This window comes from Oryzias melastigma, linkage group LG17 (genome assembly GCF_002922805.2).
Source record: "Oryzias melastigma strain HK-1 linkage group LG17, ASM292280v2, whole genome shotgun sequence".
NCBI lineage: Eukaryota > Metazoa > Chordata > Actinopteri > Beloniformes > Adrianichthyidae > Oryzias > Oryzias melastigma.
This window is the reverse complement of record NC_050528.1, coordinates 8664218-8684506: the sequence shown is the minus strand read 5'-3', so window position 1 is coordinate 8684506 and position 20289 is coordinate 8664218. Positions and strand designations below refer to the sequence as shown.

General features: G+C 36.0%; 1 protein-coding gene across 1 annotated transcript in view; it reads right to left on the bottom strand.

Annotated features, from left to right (window-relative positions):
- Window positions 1-19492, bottom strand: part of LOC112147451 (oxysterol-binding protein-related protein 1) — a 31444-nt gene extending 11952 nt beyond the window's left edge. Inside the window, exons 1-16 of the mRNA XM_024273858.2 lie at window positions 19329-19492; window positions 18947-19084; window positions 18795-18880; window positions 18646-18720; window positions 18451-18562; window positions 18233-18318; window positions 15798-15942; window positions 15656-15723; window positions 15333-15377; window positions 14355-14428; window positions 14112-14175; window positions 13872-13973; window positions 13661-13786; window positions 10725-10803; window positions 8267-8373; window positions 591-759 (exon numbers count right to left, since the gene is read on the bottom strand). Of these exons, the coding sequence (XP_024129626.1) occupies window positions 591-759; window positions 8267-8373; window positions 10725-10803; window positions 13661-13786; window positions 13872-13973; window positions 14112-14175; window positions 14355-14428; window positions 15333-15377; window positions 15656-15723; window positions 15798-15942; window positions 18233-18318; window positions 18451-18562; window positions 18646-18720; window positions 18795-18880; window positions 18947-19084; window positions 19329-19347 (1495 nt within the window). The 5' untranslated portion in view covers window positions 19348-19492. The remainder of the gene's footprint in view (window positions 1-590; window positions 760-8266; window positions 8374-10724; window positions 10804-13660; window positions 13787-13871; window positions 13974-14111; window positions 14176-14354; window positions 14429-15332; window positions 15378-15655; window positions 15724-15797; window positions 15943-18232; window positions 18319-18450; window positions 18563-18645; window positions 18721-18794; window positions 18881-18946; window positions 19085-19328) is intronic.
- Window positions 19493-20289: the final 797 nt, after the last annotated feature.

Here is a 20289-nt window from a genome sequence, read left to right as displayed (position 1 = left end):
AGTCTGTTTCAGTCTGCTGCACAAGCTAATGGAGAAAGTTGAGAGCTGATGCAAGACAGCATCCATCCTCTGAGTTTTCCTTAAACTGTAAGGCAGTGTTGCATAAGAGTTTATGACCTCAAAAAATATAATAGACGAAAAAAAAAAAAAAACTATTTGTGACTGCAATAAAAGGGCTAAAAAATAAATAGGGGTGGCATTTGCACAAGTGTACACTTAAACGGAGGGAGGCTGGTGTGTCACGACGATGATAAACTGACTGTCGATGCACACACCCTGCCCATTTAAACAGATGGAGGCAGATGTATGTGTGCAAAGCTTGTTGGATAAGGAGCCAAGTTCCTCGCTGCAGCAGACGGCGAATGAAGAATGAGATTGCTGCTGCTTGATTTACAATAACTGGCAGGAACGAGCCCTCTTAGAGGATGCTCATTCAGCAGTTTCGAAGCACAGACTTGTAAAATGCAAAATGCTTCCAAAAAGTAAATTAGGAAATGTTTAGGAAGGAGGAAGAAACTTGCTTTAATTTGGTGGAATAGATGGGAAGCCGTTGTGCGGTGATGGATAGGATCGTGAACGGACTTGCTGACCTGACACAGCATCATAGAAGTCATCTTCCGTGAGGGTTTTGAGGGTGGAAAACCTTCCGCTCTTATTAAAGTGAGTCTTAAGTTCTTGATGCTCAGTTGCTAAAGTTTGCAGGGCTTCTGCCAGAGCTTTGTTCTTCTCCTCCTCCTGCTCTATTTTCAGACTCCACACCTGTAAAGCACAGGGCCACCATGAGAGTCAAATCAAACCAGATGCTCTTCCTGCACGTTTTACCGGAACACATTCATCTTTTTTTAAAACCAGCAGGGCACTGCTTGCAAATGCGATTGAAATCAGACATGAAAGTATTAATGCGCTCGATCAGCTGATACAGCCAGTGCATCTCTGGTGCTGATGAGAGGTCGGTGCTCTAACCCTTCAAACAGATCTGGTTTCTTTGTAGTGGAACAATACATGCCAGTCTCTCAGAGCCAACAGCCCTGGAACCGAGTATCCATTTAAAGGAACCTGAGCCAGGTCATTATTAGACAGAACGCATCAGGGTTTCCTATTGTCTGCTGCTGATATGCATCCTATGCTAACACAACCAGAAACGAAAAGCTAAATGACAAAAAAAATAATGGTAATGATTTTTTGAAAACTAATTTCAACCCCACATAACCAATACTGAAAACAGATCCAATAAGATGAACATCAGATGGATGAAGGAGATGAATGAGAAGAGGAACAAACAGCAGATCAATGATTTCATCTTCCTTTACTTTGCCTGTAGAATTAAAAAAAAAATACAGAAAATACTTAAATTATAGCAGTGGCGGACATAGCAGTTTGGGGGCCCTAGGCAAACATCCACATGGGGCCCTCTGCAGCGGTTATGATAATCATTTCTTTAGAAGAAAAAAAGAAAAAAAAAACATCCATCAAATAGTTCTTTACTGGTCCACTTTTAGATGTAGTCAATATCAATAGTTCCAATCTTTTCATATGAATTTAAAAAGTACAATCACATTTAAATGTTATATACATTTATTTCATATATATCTAACTTGCTGAAGATGGAACAGTCCATTGCAACACAGGGACGGGGGAGGACAAAACACTTTTACATGAGCAGTCTTGTTATTTCAGTGATTTGTTTTTTTTTTTAATGACAAAGTTAAATAATTTCCTAACCCATTTATATTTTAGACATGTTTTAAATGTGTTCAATTAGAGGACCCCAAAAGCGTTGGGGGGCCCTGGCAATCGCCTATGTAAGCCTAATGCTAAGTCCGTCCCTGAATTATAGAAACCAAAAGCATTGTCAAGTCTGACATTATTCATATCACAAATATATATATATAGTTTATAATATTTAAACTATAAAATCATAGATGAAAAATCTCAAAGTTAGAGAAAAAACATAATTTTAAAAAGGGAAAATAAGAGTAAATCCTCAGATCCTAATTAAAATAATAACATTCTTAAAGCATTTTCAGACAGTGTACAACAGATGAAAATTATTACACACAAAAACTATAAATAATACTATGAACTTTACTCCAAATAACAATGTGACAAGTTAAAAATTAAAGACAAGAACCCAAATGCATAAAAGGTCATTTTTTTAATTAGCTAAAAATCCTTTGTGATTAAGTGTTAGCTACTTAAAGGTCACTGATCCAGTATTTCAAAATGAGTATTGATTTAGTTCAGCCCATTTTCAATCTCTGCTCAGATTTAATTTTCATAACCACCTGATTGATACTGATGGAAAAAAAAAATATTTTTTAGATCCTAAACAGTAAAAAGAAGAAAATAGGTTTTCTTACATTGTGGACTGAATTTCACAAGTATGGTTCTCACCATTTTTTAAACACCCACTTTGATGAAAACAGTGTTTTTGGTGTTTGTAAATCTTCCTGCGGCATTTTCTGATGATTGAGGACGTACATTTTAGAAAATTAAGCCCAAAATTGAATTTCTGAGTATTAGCTTTTTTAAATTGTTAAAAAAGGATTGATTGGGGAGGAGAAAGGGGGCGGGGTTGCTCTGTACCAACAGTTCCGCCCACATTTCAGAGGTTATTTTCCTATGAGATACTGCCGCTCTGCAGAAACTATGACCTAGAAACAACATTTTTTTATTTTGACTAAAAATGGCCTAATCACAATTAAAAAAAACAACAAAAAAAACAAATGAAAACGTTTTTCCAATCGATCAAAAGATAATTGAAGTGGGTCTTCAAGCTCTGTTTTAATCATCTGTTTTTCTTTATAAAAATAGCAAAAAGCAAAAAAAAAAGAATTAATCATCCTTATATAGTTTTAAGGCATGTACGCAAATATTTATAACTTGTCCTTAAAATATTACATTTTTAAAACATTTCTGAAAACATATCTTAATGGACTGCTGCAAAGAACAATATTTGGTGGTAAAAAGGTTTGTTTACAAATGGTGAAATATACCAAATAAAACTTTTTAATTTCAATGCATATATTATAACTTATTCTAAATGAACCTGTGAAAAGACTACCTGCTTAAGGCTAAAGGGCTTGAGAAAAATCCTGTTTCCGTGTGGGAGGCTGCCATTACTCTCCATGTCCCAGACATTAAACAGACGAGTCCGTCCATTTGGTTGTGTAACTATTTTCGCCAGCTCTTTCGTTCTCACGGCTGCATCTCGCGCCCTGGCACAATCACTTCTATTTTAAGCCGAGGCTCTGCGCTGCAGCTGGAGCCAGAGAGGGATGCTCCTTCTTGACCAACAAGATGCAGGATTTGTTTTAATTAGCCGTTAGCCAGAGAAAACAAACCTCCCGGGAAAATGTATTTACAATCCTACGTGAAACTATGCATTTGAAAAATAGATAAAATATTAATTAATTGATGTTATATGAATAGTTGCAGCTTTTGGTTTTAGAGTGACTATAGAAGTTAATTTAAGAGATAAAACTAGAAAAGGTTAAAAGATAATGCATAGAAAGGGGATCAACAGGCAGATGGAGGTAAAGGCTAATAGTACAGTATGTTCTCTTCAGCCCCACAAGGTTTTAAGGACACTTTCCTTTATTAAATCTGGTGATAACATATAAGAATCAATGAGAAAAAAGAAGAAAAGAAGAGAAATCCTGTCGTTCTCCTCCTTTAGAGTAACCCAAACTGACAGATGTGCACATCTGCATGTTAAGTTGAAGTGGGAACTTGCTCTGCTTCTCTGGCAGGTGCTGAAACACCATCAAGAAAGGCTGCTCCCATAAATCTGAGAGATCCGTCACTGGAAGGTTTCTGTCCACGCTTGTTTGTTTACGGCTCAGTCTTTCTAAAGGAGTCAGGTCAGCTGCACAAATCTCTCTACTTTAACAGCTGAGTAGCTCCCCTTCTGTAGTCTGTGTGTATAAAATGAGATACTCTGCAGCAGCAGCAGCTGCTGAAACGGCCCACATCAACAATGCTGAGAGGCAAAATATTGTGACGGCTGGAAAAACATTTCAATTATGAATAAATGTCTTCATTACATCATTTAGTCCTCCTAAAGAACAAGAGCGTGCTCTATGAGAGTGTGCAGCACACTGGTGACGCTAAATCCGAGTGTCATCAATGGAAGCATCTGCGACAATGGAGATGTGGGATTAGACTTAATGCTGCTTAATACCGGCAATCTCAGCAGTGTAGGAAATATAATCCAATTTATGCTTGTAGTAGCAGCAGATTAGAATGAGGTGAGCAGATGCAACCGGCATGCTGAAATATTTCTGTTCAAATCTGTTTTGTCTGTTTTAACTGAATGGACTTTACTTAATTATTTTTTTGTGACCTGTAATTATTACGTCTATTTTTGATGTATTAACCTAATAATTTATGTAAATAGCCGCATTGTGAAATATTTGCTTTTATTTGGTTAAACATTAAATTAAAGCAAAAAAAAGAACATTTACCTAATATAACAGACGTTCAACCTTGACTTTTAAGCCAACAATTATTTTTTTCCCCCTAATCTCGAACAATAATGAAAAAAACAAAACAAAAGAAGAAAAAAAAGTCAGGTCCACATTTGTCTTATGTAACACATAAAAATGGTGGGAACACTTTGCTGGACAATCAAAAAAATATTGCCCACAAACTTCTAACTAGATATGAAGCACTACCTACAATAAAGCTAATGTGCGCGCTGAAAATGCAAATGTAAATAGCTGAAAATGCTGAAACTGATAGCTTAAAACGCAGAGGGTGATAGCTTGCTAAAGTATTAGCTAAATGCCAAATTAGCCTAGAAAACCAATTGAATGTCTAATTTAGCCAAAACAGCTAGCATAAAGCTAAAATATTAGCTAAACTCCAAATTTGTCTAAAAAAATGAAAATGCCTGTTAGCCAAAACAGCCAGCATGCAGCTAAAATATTAGCTAAACTCAGAATTAGTCTACAAAACTGAAAAAATGCCCAAGTTAGCCAAAACAGCTAATATGTAGCTAAACTATTAGCTAAACTCCAAATTAGCCAAAACAATTAAAAAAAAACTGAAAAATGCCTAAGTTAGCCAAAACAGCTAATATGTAGCTAAAATATTAGCTAAACTCCAAACTAGCCAAAACAATTAAAAAAAAAAAACAGAAAAATTGCCAAAGTTAGCCAAAACAGCTAGCATAAAGCTAAAATATTAGCTAAACTCCAAATTAGTCTATAAAACTGAAAAAATGCCTAAGTGAGCCAAAACAGCTGGGATGTAGCTAAAATATTAGCTAAACTCAAAATCAGCAAAAAAAAAAAAAAAAACTGAAAAAGTGCCAAAGTTACCCAAAACAGCTAGCATGTAGCTGAAATTTTACCTAAACTCCAACATAGCTTTAAAAAAAACCTAAATAAATACTAAAACAGTCCAAAAAGCTAGCATAATGCCAATATAACAGCTGAAACTCCAAAATAGCTTAACACTAAAATACAGCTAAAAAAAACAGCTTTATGAAATTTACCTCATACAACAGACTTCCAACCTTTACTTTTAAACCAATAAAGGGGTATTTTTTCCCCCCAATCTCGAACAATAAAGAATAAAACACAAAACAAGAAGAAAACGTCAGGTCTACATTACTCTAATTGAACTTGTAAAAATACTAAGAACACTTTTCTGAACGATCAGAAAAATATTGACCACAAACTTCGAATTAATCCCATAATCCATGTTGACATACCTCATTCCAGTTTTCCATCTGATGCGATCAGCCCTCAACGTACCCCATCAATTTATGATAACGTTATAAAAACACTCGTCTGGACTTATTCCTTACATAATAGTTGTGGCGTTGTGGGCTTGTTTGAGTTAGTTCTGTTAAAAACTTCAAAGTCGCACATCGATGACATCACAGCGGCAACACTGTTCATGAGGCTACACGGCGATACTCAGACGCCACATAAGAGGCCTTTTTAAGATGAGTTATAAGAAAACGTTCATGCAAGTAAAGCGGTAAACCTTTGTTTTTTATGATTGAGAACACATCAACAGCTATACAATAAAAAACAAATCAACATAATAAAAAATAAGCTAATTTTTTTGTAATCAATTAATCCAGATTAATACGATAATTTGACTTTGGCTCACACAGCGTCCGTCTGGCTCCAGTGCGGACGCTGAAGCGGTCTAGCTACAGCAGATGACTCAATGCGGTCCTGCTGTTGCCACAGACTCTGCTGCCGACCTCGCAAGACTCTGAACTCACATAGGGTCAAGCGATAACCCTCCAATATAAGGAGTAGTAGTAAACAAACCCTCAATCCACTATTATTTCGAATGACATTCACAACACTTCTTTTTCTAAAATGACTTGTCTTCATATAATGGGTAAGCACAGAACTTGTATCAATACTTATGTTTTCCATAGGCTTAAATGTACATGTTTAACTGTGTTACACAAGTAGGGGAGACTGGGGTTGGTCGTCACAATGACGTAATGTTTACAACACGGAGAAAACAATGAGTACAGCGGAAAATAGGTTTTATTTTGAAAAATGTACTCTATGTACACTCGCTCGCATAAATTCCAATTAAGGTCATTAATAGCCCAAACTTCGAAAAAAAAGTCCAACAAAATGCAGTGTTAGCCTGGAGTATCGCCCACAAACTCACCATATTGAACAAATCTTTACAGAACTAGGTATTTATCCTGTTCGGACATAAACAAATTCAATGATACAACTTATCTTTTCACAATTCCTACCATTTTTGTAAAACACGTAATTCAAACATTTGGGTCGTTGTCAACTTATGGATGCTTAAACTCCCATACAGACTAACCTGACCTGAGCAAATTTTTAACATTACTTCCTAGATAATAAATAGGCGAGACAAATTTTGGAACAGTTGCATTTACTCCCATATTTCTAATAATACTATGAAATTTGACATATAGCTTAGATATATATCTCATATTAAAAAACAAGCTGTAAAAAAAAGAACTAAACTTCTTGTGATATAAAGTCTTTTTAACAGGAGAGAGACAATATTCTCAAATTGTGTACACATAAAATGATTTGGAAGCACACAAAGTAAACAGAAACAGCTGTTGTGCTGAAGAATTTTACTAAATCTGACAAAATTGTTTAAAGGTTATTAAATATTTTTCTGTAAAACCCCCAAAACTCTACTTACATTGGAGATAGATTTGAGTTCTGTTTTACATTCAAGTATGAATGTGTTTGGGATGCTATTATTTTGAAAATCTGTAGATTTTTGATCAAATCTGCCTAGAATAACAAAAAATAAACAGTGAACGACACATATTTAACTCTTAAAGTTTAACTACATATTATAGCAACTTTCGGTGGCATTTTCTTCCATTTGTGCCCATCTTTACAGATTACTCCGTCTGTGCTCGTCTTAGAAATGACGTCTGCATACTGATGAGTAACCCTTCGCCATGCCAACGCTTCAGATCGAACCTCTAAGCTCCAAATTAAATTGATGTTCAATTTCAAACAACATCAGCAGGAATGAACTAACAGCAGATTTACAATTGCTTGGATGTTAATTAGGAGAAAAGCAAAGAATGTAAATAAAAATACCTGTACAGACAATGGAGGAAAGTGCAGACGCTGCTTCTCTTTTTTTTTTCTTCTTCCTCTGCTCGGATGCTCTGGCACGAGGAGAGCGCGCCTGCAGGCTTTTATTTCATGATAAAAAGGCGAGCGCATGCATCTTCGGCCGAGCCACTGAATATGTGGCGCTTGAGTTCCTTCGCACAGTGCACGCACAGCCTTTCCCCAGAGCGGGAGCGGGTGGATCCAAGTCCGAGGGATTCAGTGTGTGTGTGTGTGTGTGTGTGCGTCTACACTGATCTGGGAGCTGAATGCAGACCTAAGCACAAAAGCGGATCTCTCCTGTGTCCTTCCAGCAAACATGCCAGTGATTATCACACCATTCCAGTGCTCCCCCACCACTCAAAACTTCCATCTAGGACAGGTGGACAAAGACGCGCACGGACACATTTAAAACCCGATTGGTGTGAGAGCGCTAACGTAAGGGGGAAGGGCTTAGGAATTTTGTAACCATTCAGTATAATGGATTCAGCCAATGGTGGAACAGCACACAGCTGAAGGAAAGGAATCAATGAGATCGAGATGAACACGTTTTCTAAATAAATCTGAAGAGGATTTTGCATTTTTACAGCACAAAAACTACAAAGATGGAGGACATTCGTTTCCATGTTATTAAATCATTAGTAAACAAAAGGTGTTTCTCTTACCTCCTCCTGTTTTGACAGTAATTCAAGGCAGAGATGAAGAGCGGCACAAGTTTGACTGGTGAGTTCACAGGTCTCTTTGGCTTTCAGGAGGAGAGGCGCAGCCAAAGCTTCAAAAACAAACATGCCCGTTACCATCAAACTCACGCAACGTGTGGAAATGGAACCTATCGCCGAATGACTAGCAAACATGAAAAGATGACATTTCACTTCATGCAAATTCAATAATTTGCAGCCTTTTGTTAGAATTTGCTCAAATATTTGCACTGAAAAGCATAAAAAACACATGGAAAATGTACCAATACTTTACAACAAACCTCTGGATTACAGTAAAATGAAAATATGTTCTACAAATATATGCAAAGAAACCCATCTAAAGATTCTTTTATTCCAGATAACCAATCAATTCACTTGTGAACATGCAAACACTACACCAAATTTTGAATAACTGGTTGAATAAACTAATAATTGTTGATAATTAATACTTAGGTATTAAAAAGTTACTTTTTCGAAGTATAATAGAATTAATTATACAAATAATTTTTGAGCAGAGATAAGAAAACCTCTTAAAAACTAATTCAGCTATGTAGATATACCCTGAAAATCTGCTAATTTGACTAATTTCCTTTGTTTAACCTTTATTTTTTATCAAGAAATCTCAGAGATTAGATTTCCTTTTCAAGGGGAACCTGAAGATTTTATAAAGATCATTGAAGTTGAGTTAATTTAAACACCTACAGTGAGGCAAAGAAGTATTTAGTCAGCTACCAATTGTGCAGGTTCTCCCACATAAAAGAATGACAGAGGTCTGTGATTTTTATCATAGGTATAAGAGCCAAAGTGAGAAAATAAAAATCCAGAAATATCAAATTTTCTAAATGTATTTGTAAATTATGGTAGAAAATTAAGTATTTGGTCAATCATAAAAGTTCAACTCAATACTTTATTATTTACCCATTGTTGGTAATGAAGTAAGGTTTCACAAACTGTAGCTGGTATTTTGGTCCATTCCTCCATGCAGATCTCCTCTAGAGCAGTGATGTTTTAGGGCTGTTGCCAGGCAACATGGACTTTCACCTCCCTCCAAAGATTTTCTATGGGGTTGAGATCTGGAGACTGATTAGGTCTTTGAAATGCTTCGTATGAAGCCACTCCTTCGTTACCCGGGCCGTGTGTTTGGGATCATGCTGAAAGACCCAATCATGATTCATCTTCAATGTGCTGATGGAAGGAGGTTTTCACTCTAAATCTGACCATACATGGCCTCATTCATTCTTTCCTTTACACGGATCAGTCGTCCTGGTCCCTTTGCTGAAAAACGTCCCCAACGCATGATGCTTCCACCCCCATGCTTTACAGTAGGTCTGGTGTTCTTAGGATGCAACTCAGCATTCTTTCTCCTCCAAACAGTTTTTACCAAAAAGTTCTATTTTGGTTTTATCTCACCATAGGACATTCTCCCAATCCTCCAAATGCTCTGTAGCAAACTTTAGACGGGTCTGCACATGCACTGGCTTTAGGAGGACACGACTGGCACTGTAAGGTTTGTAGTGTTTCACTGATGGTAGTCTGTGTTACTTTGGTCCGGGCTCGCTGCAGGTCATTCACTAGGTCCCCCCCGTGGGGTTCTGGGATTTTTGATCCCCGTTCTTGTGATCATTTTGACCCCAAGGGGTAAGATCTTGTAGGCCGCCCCTGATGGAGGGAGACTATCAATGGTCTTGTATGTCTTCCATGTCTTAATAATTGATTTCTTCACACCAAGCTGCTCACCTATTGCAGATTCAGTCTTCCCACTCTGGTGCAGGTTAACTATTTTGTTTCTGGTGTCCTTAGACAGATCTTTAGTCTTAGTGGAGTTTAGAGTGTGAATGTTTGAGGTCGTGGACAGGTGTGTTTTATAGAGATAACAAGTTCAAACTGGTGACATTCATACAGGTAACGAGTGGAGGACAGAAGAAGTTACAGGTCTGAGAGTCAGAGAGTCTGAGAGTCAGAAATCTTGCTTGTTTGTAGGTGACCAAATACTTATTTTCCATCATAATTTGTAAACAAATTTGTTAATGAAAATTACAGGCCTCTCTCATGTTTTTAGGTGGGAGAATTTGCACAATTGGTGGACAACTAAATACTTTTTTTGTCCAACCGTATAAAAAACAATAAAAATACAAGTGATATGCTCACTGATGAGTAAAAATTTATTTTTTCTTAAATGTGTTAAAACAGACAAAGAAAATATATTATTATATCAAAATGTGTACATAAGAATGATCTTCTTTGCAATAAATTCTCTAAGGCGTAAATAGTTGAAACTTGAACAAAAAATAAACATTTAATATCAAGTTTAAAAGAGCAACTCTAAAACAACACTTCCTAGGAATAGTGCATAAAAGTATTCATTTGGTATATCAAACAATTTTAAAAGACAAATCTGGAAACTCAAAATATATCAGATACTCACCGGAATTTTCTTCATTCTTCACCATAGAGCCAAATATTGACACTTCACTTTCCAGTTTCTGCTGGGCGGCCTTCGCCGCCTGCAACGGCGAGGACAAGAGAGGCTCTCGAGCAGGGGAGCAGTTTGCAACCAGTGAAAGTGTGTGGAGGTGGCTGGACAGCTGGTGTTATTGAAATCTGCTTTTACAACAAACTTAAATGAGGGCAAAAAGTGATTTTTGACCTCTAAAAACTTCTCATAGAGCTGTTTTTAAATGAGATATTTCTGTTGGCCCATTATTCTTAAAGTTGAAGCCGAAAAAGGCTGGAAAGGGTCGTTTCGCCCCAGAAATGACAAGATATATTTAAGTGGGCAGAGCAAAAATCTGTGAGTAGCAGACAAGAAAATAGAGGTGTGATTGTTTGCAATGTAGCTATGTGACAAAAAAAAGATAAGAAAGGGACACTAAAAAACAACAGATTAGTAAAGAAATAACAAAAATATCAGATCTGAAGGACATTTTTAGGTTCTCCGACTCCTCTAAGGAGCTAACCAGCACAGAAGCAGCTTTAATGACTGGAGAGATTTCATGCAAAGTCAATTAAAAAAGTGCTGGGACATCATGATCTCATCCAAGAAAAGCTTTCTGCAGGGAAATGCTAAAACACTAACAGAAAGCATTGGTTTAGTGAAGGTCCAGAGGTGGAAAAAAAGGCTGTTTAAAGATTTTTTAAATTGTGAAAATTATAATAAAAAGCAGAGCCAGAACAGTTGGGCAGTTTAGAAATTATAGACGGCACAAAAATAAAACACGATTCTACAGTTGAAACTTTAGGAACAGACCTGTGAAGGTTGTATGTGAACATAAGAGAAGATGCTGGTGGAAAACGGTTATTATAGGAACACACTTTTAACAATTATTCTTTTCATTTCTATTTAAGAAAAAGCAATAATTCTAAAAAAAATCTTTGTAGAATGTTTATAATACAAGATAATATAGCAAAAGCAAAACTAAGGTTTCAGCATAAAGTGCCGGTAAAGACTCTGTAGTTAACTGGCCTTGTTAGCCGTGTTTGATGGTGAGGTGGAGAAAATGTATCGATTTAATGATCGTTATCAGAGGTCATGGATGAGCTAAATCATTAGTCTTTTTCATTAGTCTCCCTCTCATCGTTCAGTCGGTCTCATTGCTACGCGGTTGTTCAGCAGCTTTAGTGAAAGCTCAGACTACAGCTACAGCAGATCTTTAGCGCAGGTGTCAACAACCACTTTACATATGGTGGCATAACTCACTCGGTAAAAGTCTGTGCGGCATCTGTCATCAGTCGCTCAAACGATCAAAGACACGTGCTCTAGGAACCTTTTTTTTAAGGCCTTGTAGAGTGAAATCGAATCAAAATTCAGCAGAGCTAAATCTGAGTGACTCGAGCAGTCATTGATGATAATCATGCAGACAATGACGAGATGGAACCGGCACTCGCATGCAGCGAACACATTAGACAAACGTAAGTAAAGTTTGGTTGGATCTCTGTACGCAGTTGTACATGTGGGGAGTGCAGACTTTGATATAACACTGAATCTAAGTGACTTGTGCAGCAAACATACTTTGTTCCTCAGCTTATTAGCAGAAGGATGGGAACGAGTCTCTGTATTTGGAGGTTCAGTGAATTGGCGGAGGTCTCCAGTCCCTAAACCCAGCGAATAATGTGGGAACTGTACTGGAAAAATACGTACGTAAAGTTTGGCTTTATCGGGTCCACAGCTAAGCATGTTGGGAGAGCAGACTTTGAGTGCTTAAAATCAGATGCGCCACGCGAGAGGAAAACTCTATTTCAGCACGACTTAATAACATGATCATTTCCTGAATGAACAAAGGAACGATGTCAGACAAATCATCCATCCGTGTTTTCAGGACTGCGCTCGTGCGTAATTGCGCAGCCAAGGTAAGCTTGTACTCTGAGATGCAGGAAGATCTTTGTGTGTTTGATGCACTACGGTGGGTTTCTGCAGTAACTTAATATGTGGTCAACTTTACAGGCGTCTACATCTACTGGAAAAAGGGATTTCCCAAAGTTCCACAAGAATATTTGACAGATTTTGGAACTTGGGCACACGGACGTTTTTTAAAAAGAGTTTAGGCTTTTAAGTGTGCCTTATAGTGCGGAAAATACAGTTTATAAGAAATATAACAAGAGTTTGTCAAGCTAAGAAATAATGACATTTTGTTTGCATTTAAAATAAATACATTTAGAGCCAAGTATTTTTATATTTGTTGCTGGTGTGTTTGTGCTGTATATGCATCAATTTATGTACATCTACATATACATATATGTATATTTGATTAGAGTTAAAAGTCCCATTTACGAGAAATCTGTTCTCTGCATTTGACCCATCCCCTGAGGGAGTGGTGAGCTGCAGACACAGGTGCACTTAGGAACCATTTGGTAGTTTAAAACCCTCAGTCCTTTAATGCTGAGTGTCAAGCAGGGAATCGTTGGTATGACTGCGTCATGGATTTGAACTCACAACCTTCCAGTCTCAAGGCGGACGCTCTACCACAGGGCCACTGAGCTGATGGTATTTAAATACATTTTTGTTCATTTTTTTCTTCTGGTTCTGCTTTAATGTTATGCACCAATATTGGAATGGCTCTAATCTTGTTTGAATAAAATGACGATAAATACATTTATTCTTTTATCTGCAACATTACTAAATTACTGTATTATTGCATGTAACCTTTAAATTGTGTTTATATAGTCTTTGCACTGACATGGTGATGATTTTGGTCTTATTGTACATGTGGAGAATGACAACAAAGGTATTTTGATTCTGATTTCAGTACGAATGTAGATGCAGAACCTTCAGAACGTACCAACTCTACAGTCCACTCTGATTTAAATAAGTACAAAATAAAAAAGAAATGTTCTCATTTCTTTCTAAACAAGTTTTCAAATTACCTGAACAGCTTGGGCCAGGTTTCCCGTTTCCACATCACCATCATCAACTGCATCATAAACAAGGAGTTCATGTCCAGAGTGACGAGTGCTGTAAGACGCATGTTCTTCTAAAGCATCCAACCACCTCTAAGTAGAAAAATGTTTCATGACAGGATATTTTGAGAAAAAAAAATTGAAAATTCTTCTTTTTTTTAACCATATTTTATCTTACTTTTCTTATAGCCAAAGAGTCGATCTTGGAGGGGACCCTGAAATGATGAACGGTGTCATCAAAGCATCTGAGCATGAAGAAGCAGTGATCCCACGGTTTGACCTGGAAGCAGCAGACACAGAAAGTGTCTGCGGCACTCGGAGACAAACACCATCGTGTCGAGGGCTGGAGCGTGTTTTGACTGGCCGTCAATGTGCACTTTTAACGGGTGACAACAGGCTTTTAACCTCAGCCACTCACCATGCAGTAGGACTGAGAGAGCGGCTTACAGCCCTGCTTTCTGACGCCAGTCTGTGCGTCTGATCTAATAGAACAAGCAAACAAAATGAACAATCACAGCAGTGAAACAACAAATGTGAAAAAAGGCCCCACTTTCGCTCTTCAAAATTAGAGATTTCATGGTGTTTTGCCAAGAAATGTAAAGTAAAATGTGTAGCATATTTTTATAGTCTTCATTAGAAATCAACAGAAACTCAATCCCACCGTTTCTTGAACCAGGAAATGGTTCCATTTTCAATGACCACCCAGTACGATCGCCATCCAAGAAAATATGAACTCTGGAGAGGTTAACAGGTTAAGTTAGAAAAGGTCACATTTATTTACAAATGTCATCAACGCATTTTGGATTAAAATAAAACTGTTATTATATTCTATAATTTTCAAACTGGTTCTATTTATTGAAAACCTTTTAGTGCCTCAAGGTTGATGTTACATTGGGTCAGTCTGTTATGGCTACATGGTGTCGCTAAGATTTTACAACTTATCTTATTGATCCAGTATTCTTATCAATGCTTTTCTGTGTGAAAATAAGGAGGAAGAAGAAAAATAAAATATGTAAAAGAAAACTTTATTTTAGAACAAATAAAAACACAATATGTTCATTTAACATTCTTTGCAACAGTAAATAAAATGATCAATTAATACTAATGTCTCTTTGTAATAATAACATACGCTTTAAGGTGACAACAGTGTTATTAAGAACAAAAATTCACAGTATATTAAATAGCCTTAAGAGCAACAGTGGAAATAAAAATACACAATGTTGTATTTGAATCAATTTCTCGATTTATATCAGATAATTTATTATTATTGAGGCACAATATTAATGTTCAGTCTGTTAATATTATAAGATCATAGTTTTTTTTACAGTGCTGGTTGATGTATTCATTTTCCTCCTCCTTTTTATTCAAATTTCATGCGCTTATCTTTAATCAACACTTTGGTCAGGTGCTCCACATGTGTACTGCTAGCATAAACTCCTGCTAAAACCATAGCTGCTCTAGATTAGACTAGACGGTCAAAGGTACAATAATGTGGTGCATTTTAATACGGTGTTACCGCCCTAACAAGCCCCATTTTTGTGACATTAGGGACAGTGTGGGCTGTCTATACATGTAGACTATAGACTGAAAAATGATTGTCTAAGTTCTACAGAGATCAGTGCAGGAGTTGTTTCTTTACCTTCCAGAGCAGACCCTCAAACTTCTGTGTTGCACTTCTCACATACTGTGAAGATGAAATAACATAAAAACACTCAAAAAAACATGTTTGATGTAATGTACCGACTAGAAAACAAATGTTTAAGATTTACTTTCAATCAAACTAGAAAATTCTATTTCACAAAAAATGATTTTAGGAAATATTTTGACCAAAAGAAACTGCACAAGAACTTAAAAGACTAAAAAAAAGCTAAGAAGACATTGTGACATAAAAAATGTACAAAATTTTTGGAGAAAGAAATCAGTTTGGAAGTCAACGGTTGACTAAAACCGGTTTGGTCTCACCTTGTCTTGGTACGCTGCCACAATGTGTTTTAATTCATCAGTGCAAACCAGGTCCAGTGCTGTCTGACCTGCAAAATCACCTTTAAATAAATGATAGGGAACTACAAAGGGACTGCATGATGAGAACACTATACAGAGTTACCGTTGCCGTTTGTGACATTTGGGCTGGCTCCACACTTGAGGAGCTTTACAATGCACTGCTTCTGCCCCCTGTAGGCTGCACAGTGTAAAGGCGTGTTTCCCACTGAATCCCTGCAGTGGATGTCTGGAGCTTCTTTGTCACTGAGCTGCATAGAGAAGTTCAGAGGAGACTTAGATTAATTCCCTTTTATCGTGTCATCTTGAATTTGAAAAAATATATAATTTAATGTCGACTTAAAGCCACACTCTGAAGCGTTCCAAGTATTTTTTTTTAATTAGGTTTATGCAGTTTTTGCTAAAAATAAAAAACCTGTGTCCCTTTTCTAGGACATAGCTTCTGCAGAGCGGCAGTAGTATATTTTGAATTTGACTCTGAGTTGTGGGACTGTTGGCACGGAGTAAGCCTGCCCTTATTTCCCATCATCCCTATTTTTACACACTTACTATGGAAGCTTTTTTAGCTCATAATTTAAAGTATTATGCATTATTTAATTGACAATTCAATATTTAAATTAGGCTTTTAAAATGAAAATACATTTTGCAAATGTACAATTCAATATAAAAATTTACAATTCAAATATTGGAATTTTTAAAATAAAATATTGAATAAAAACAAAATCAATTGCATTGTAAATTGTTATGGGTTTTGATGTCATAATTCAAATGACAATCCATTTTACAATTTACAATCCAATATGCAATTTGACCTTTCATTTTGAAATGCATTTTGCAATTACACTTCCATACACCTACAGCCCCTCACAAACCATATCTAGCATTACCGGTGAAACAAAAATGGACCATTGGAGCGTTCCAGCTGCACAATTATGAACAAGACACAAGCTCAGACGACGTAAACGAAGACGTACATGGATCTAGTCGTCTACAAGTGGATACTTCAGAATGGAGAGGAGCAGGGAGCATGTGGCTTGCCGTAGTAAGTCCTACGTCACATCTACAAACTTTTTCAAACTGATTTTTTTTTTGTCTGCTGCTGATTCACAACAATTTGAACAAAAAATACTCAGAAATGAAGTTTACAGCTTAATTTTCTTTATAAAACATCTTCCATTGTGAGTAAAATGGGGGCTGTGAATGTTGACGAGTCAACGAGCGCGATTAATGAAACGTAATTAATTCATTAGTATTTACTAATCGCACTCAGGCGTCCTGCCGTGCAGTTGTGAGATCAGCGTAATAAAACTCTGTTTAAAATTAACTTTTTTCTTTACATCCTATGATTGAGATAATATGGTATTTATTTGCAGTTTTTGGACAAAACCAATCTTCTATTTTAATGAATATGAAGGAAAGGGGGAGGGGCTAAACTGAGCTGTCTGCTTTGAGAAATCCAAAGAGGAAACCGACCATTATTTTATTTTGGCTGTTTAAAAATTGAGGAAACTCCGCGGTTCTCTGCATAAGTCTCCCCGACGCCGAAGATAGCGAGCAGTTCAGAGAAGACAGACACGCCCCCACTCGTGATCAGCTGACCTGAAATCCAGCTGGATCAAACTTCTCCCCCAAAAAAAGGTTTTATTATTTTTCACAAACACAATAAAGAAAGTTTATGAGGAAAAAAAAGGAAAAAGCTGGAAAATAAGGATAAACAGAAATCCAGGAAGAATGTCAAATATACAACTGTGCTCTTAGGAGAGAAATACTCATTTTTTGAGATGCCTAGTGTGACTTTAGCCTAGATTTTTGATATTTTCATTCAACAATATGTTTGTTGACAAATTTTATTCTTGTTGTCTTTATAAAATTACACCCAAAACTTTAATTCTATGTTGTAAAAATAGTTTGTTAAACATTTTTGGGTTTCCACAACAAAATTAATCACATTGTTCCAGACAAAATTTTCTGTTTTCGCATGATTTTATGTCTAATGTGTGAATACAACATGTAAAAATGACAAAATAAAGGTAGTGTTACATAAGTGTGGTTGTGCTGATGAAAATGATACCAAATAAGCAAGAAGATAGTCTTTCAAATTGAAAATACAGAGGTAAATTAAAAAAAAAAAAACTGAGTTTTAGACCCACGGTTCCAATGGGTTAAAAATAAATGTTCTAAATTTACAATTTTGTGACTAATTTCATATTATGATTATTTGCAGATAATAAGTGGCTGGCAAATACTCTAACTATAAATAAATAAATAATAGTGATTAATCACGATTAATTTTTTCCAGATTTGCAATTAATTAATTTATTTTAATCGATTACCAGCCCTGTAAAAAAACATTAAAAAAATAAATAAATAAATGAGTCTTTGAAAAAAATATTAAAGGTTATCCGTAAAAAAAAGTCAAACTTTCAGGCTTAGACGTTTTTTTTAATATGCACTCAAGTAAAATAATAAGCAACCCATCAAAGACCCTACGAAAAATTCTAAAATAATCATTCTAAGTGGTAAAAAAGTAAAGCTACGAACCAATTTAGCTAGAGTGAGGAGATCTCCTTCTCTGGCAGCTTCCAGAAGCTTCTGCTCTCGTCGTTTCATCTCTCGTCTTTCTGCAGCTGAAGGAATTAAAAAAAGAAAAGAATAGAAAAAAAAACATACTTGAGAGAAAAGACAGCTGAGCCTCTTTAATTAGATTCTGAATTTAAAATAAATAAATAAATAAAAACTTCTCTACACTGATGTCATACCTTCCAGCATTGTGTGGATTTCATCATCATCTGTGACATCTTTAGGAATTTGCCCTGTTCCGTTAATTATGTTGGCACAGGCATCGTATCGCAGGAGCAACAAAACAATCTCCTGATACAAAAGGAAAACATTTCAGATAAATAAAATTCATGATTTAAAATAATAAACATTGCTATAAAAGGATGGACTGATACCTTTCTTCCAGATTGGGCTGCCTTGTGTAAAGGTGTGTCTCCCAAACTTTCCTGCAAATTCACATCAGCTCCTGCCTGCAAAATTCAGTCATTTTTCCCCCCATTCATCTCATATCTTCACTTAGAAATTCCTCTTTAAAGAAGCACACCTGAAGTAACTCCTCCACAACTTCTCTGTAGCCAAAGCTGGAGGCCAGGTGCAGAGCTGTCCATCCTGGAGTGCTTTTAGACTGAGCTACAAGAGCATAAACCATCAGAAACATAGACCAGTCCAATAATAAATGATAACAACAATACTTACATCTGAAGTTAATATTGAGAGAGCTACTTTGATTCATTCTAGCCTGAAGTAGCTTCTGAATCAGAGCAGAATTCCCCTCTTTAGCATAAAGGAGAAGCCGCTGGTCCTCAACATCTTCCTCCATCTCTTGTTTCATATCTTAAAATTAACATTTTTAGGAGAATTAGCTACTTTAATATGTCTGAAATTAATAAACAGCACTCCAAAACTTTATTTTAGCTAAACATTTGGTCTATTAAATATAAGTAATAGACATTTACGATCAAGTTTAAAAGTTAAAGTAAGTTACAAACTTCTAAGATACATTTTTACTAGCTTAATAAATTGTTTTTGCCAACTTAGCTCAACATTTTTTGGAGAAAAATGGCGTCTTCAAACTTACAGGTCAACTCTTCATTCATCCACGTTTCTCAGACTAGTTTGTAGAACATTTCACAACCGACATCTGATCCCTGCGCTCAGCTGACGCGCCGTGGCTAAACTGGGTCACTGTTAGCAAGGGCGTTGTTATGCTAGCTATGAGAAGGGCGCGTGCGTGTCCTGATTGGAAGCTTTTCAAATAACTTTATTGATAATCTGAAGTGGTCACCCAAACAAAATTCCCTTTAACAGCTTATTCAGACGCCGTTTTGGCGTTTGCAGTTTGTCAGAACTAAGAGTAAATGATAAACAAATAAATATTACCTCAAGGCAGAATATTTTTGACAAATTACAACTTTTTTATGATGAATTGGAAGCTAAAGTAGTTTGTTGACTAAACCAATAAGAAGGGGAAGTTAGGTTCTTCCAAGTGTATGGAAACATTAACTTGCATAAAGCCACGTAGTAGTTGAACTGGACAGCCTCTAGTAGGAGTTTTAAAGAAAAGTTAATTAAGAAAGATTTCTTTAAAAAACGATTTTTATTAGTGATGGGGAGATTGAAAATATCAATAGTATCAATCTCAAGTTGATATTTGGGATCAGATCGATACTGATTAGATATTGTTGTTTCCACTTTTTTGTTTTAGAACAAATTTTGAGTTTTTTTTTTCTTTACAAGTTACTCTTAACAGTTTTATTTTTGTATTTAAAGGCTAAGAAGCCACAATTTTTTTATTTTTCTATTTTTTTTCGTTAAACATTTTGTTTTATGTTTGTAGTTACTTGTTTCTTTTAGTTTGCTGATTTTTTTGCTTTAACTTCTTCACTTTTTATTGAATTTTAAGAAGTTTTTATTTAAATAAATCATTGCCCTAATTTTGTTTTTATGTTTATCAATTATAAAAGTGAAATTTACAAAATAAAAAAAACATTAATAGTGATTAAAAACAATTGAGATTTTTAGTTTAAAAAAAATGTCGA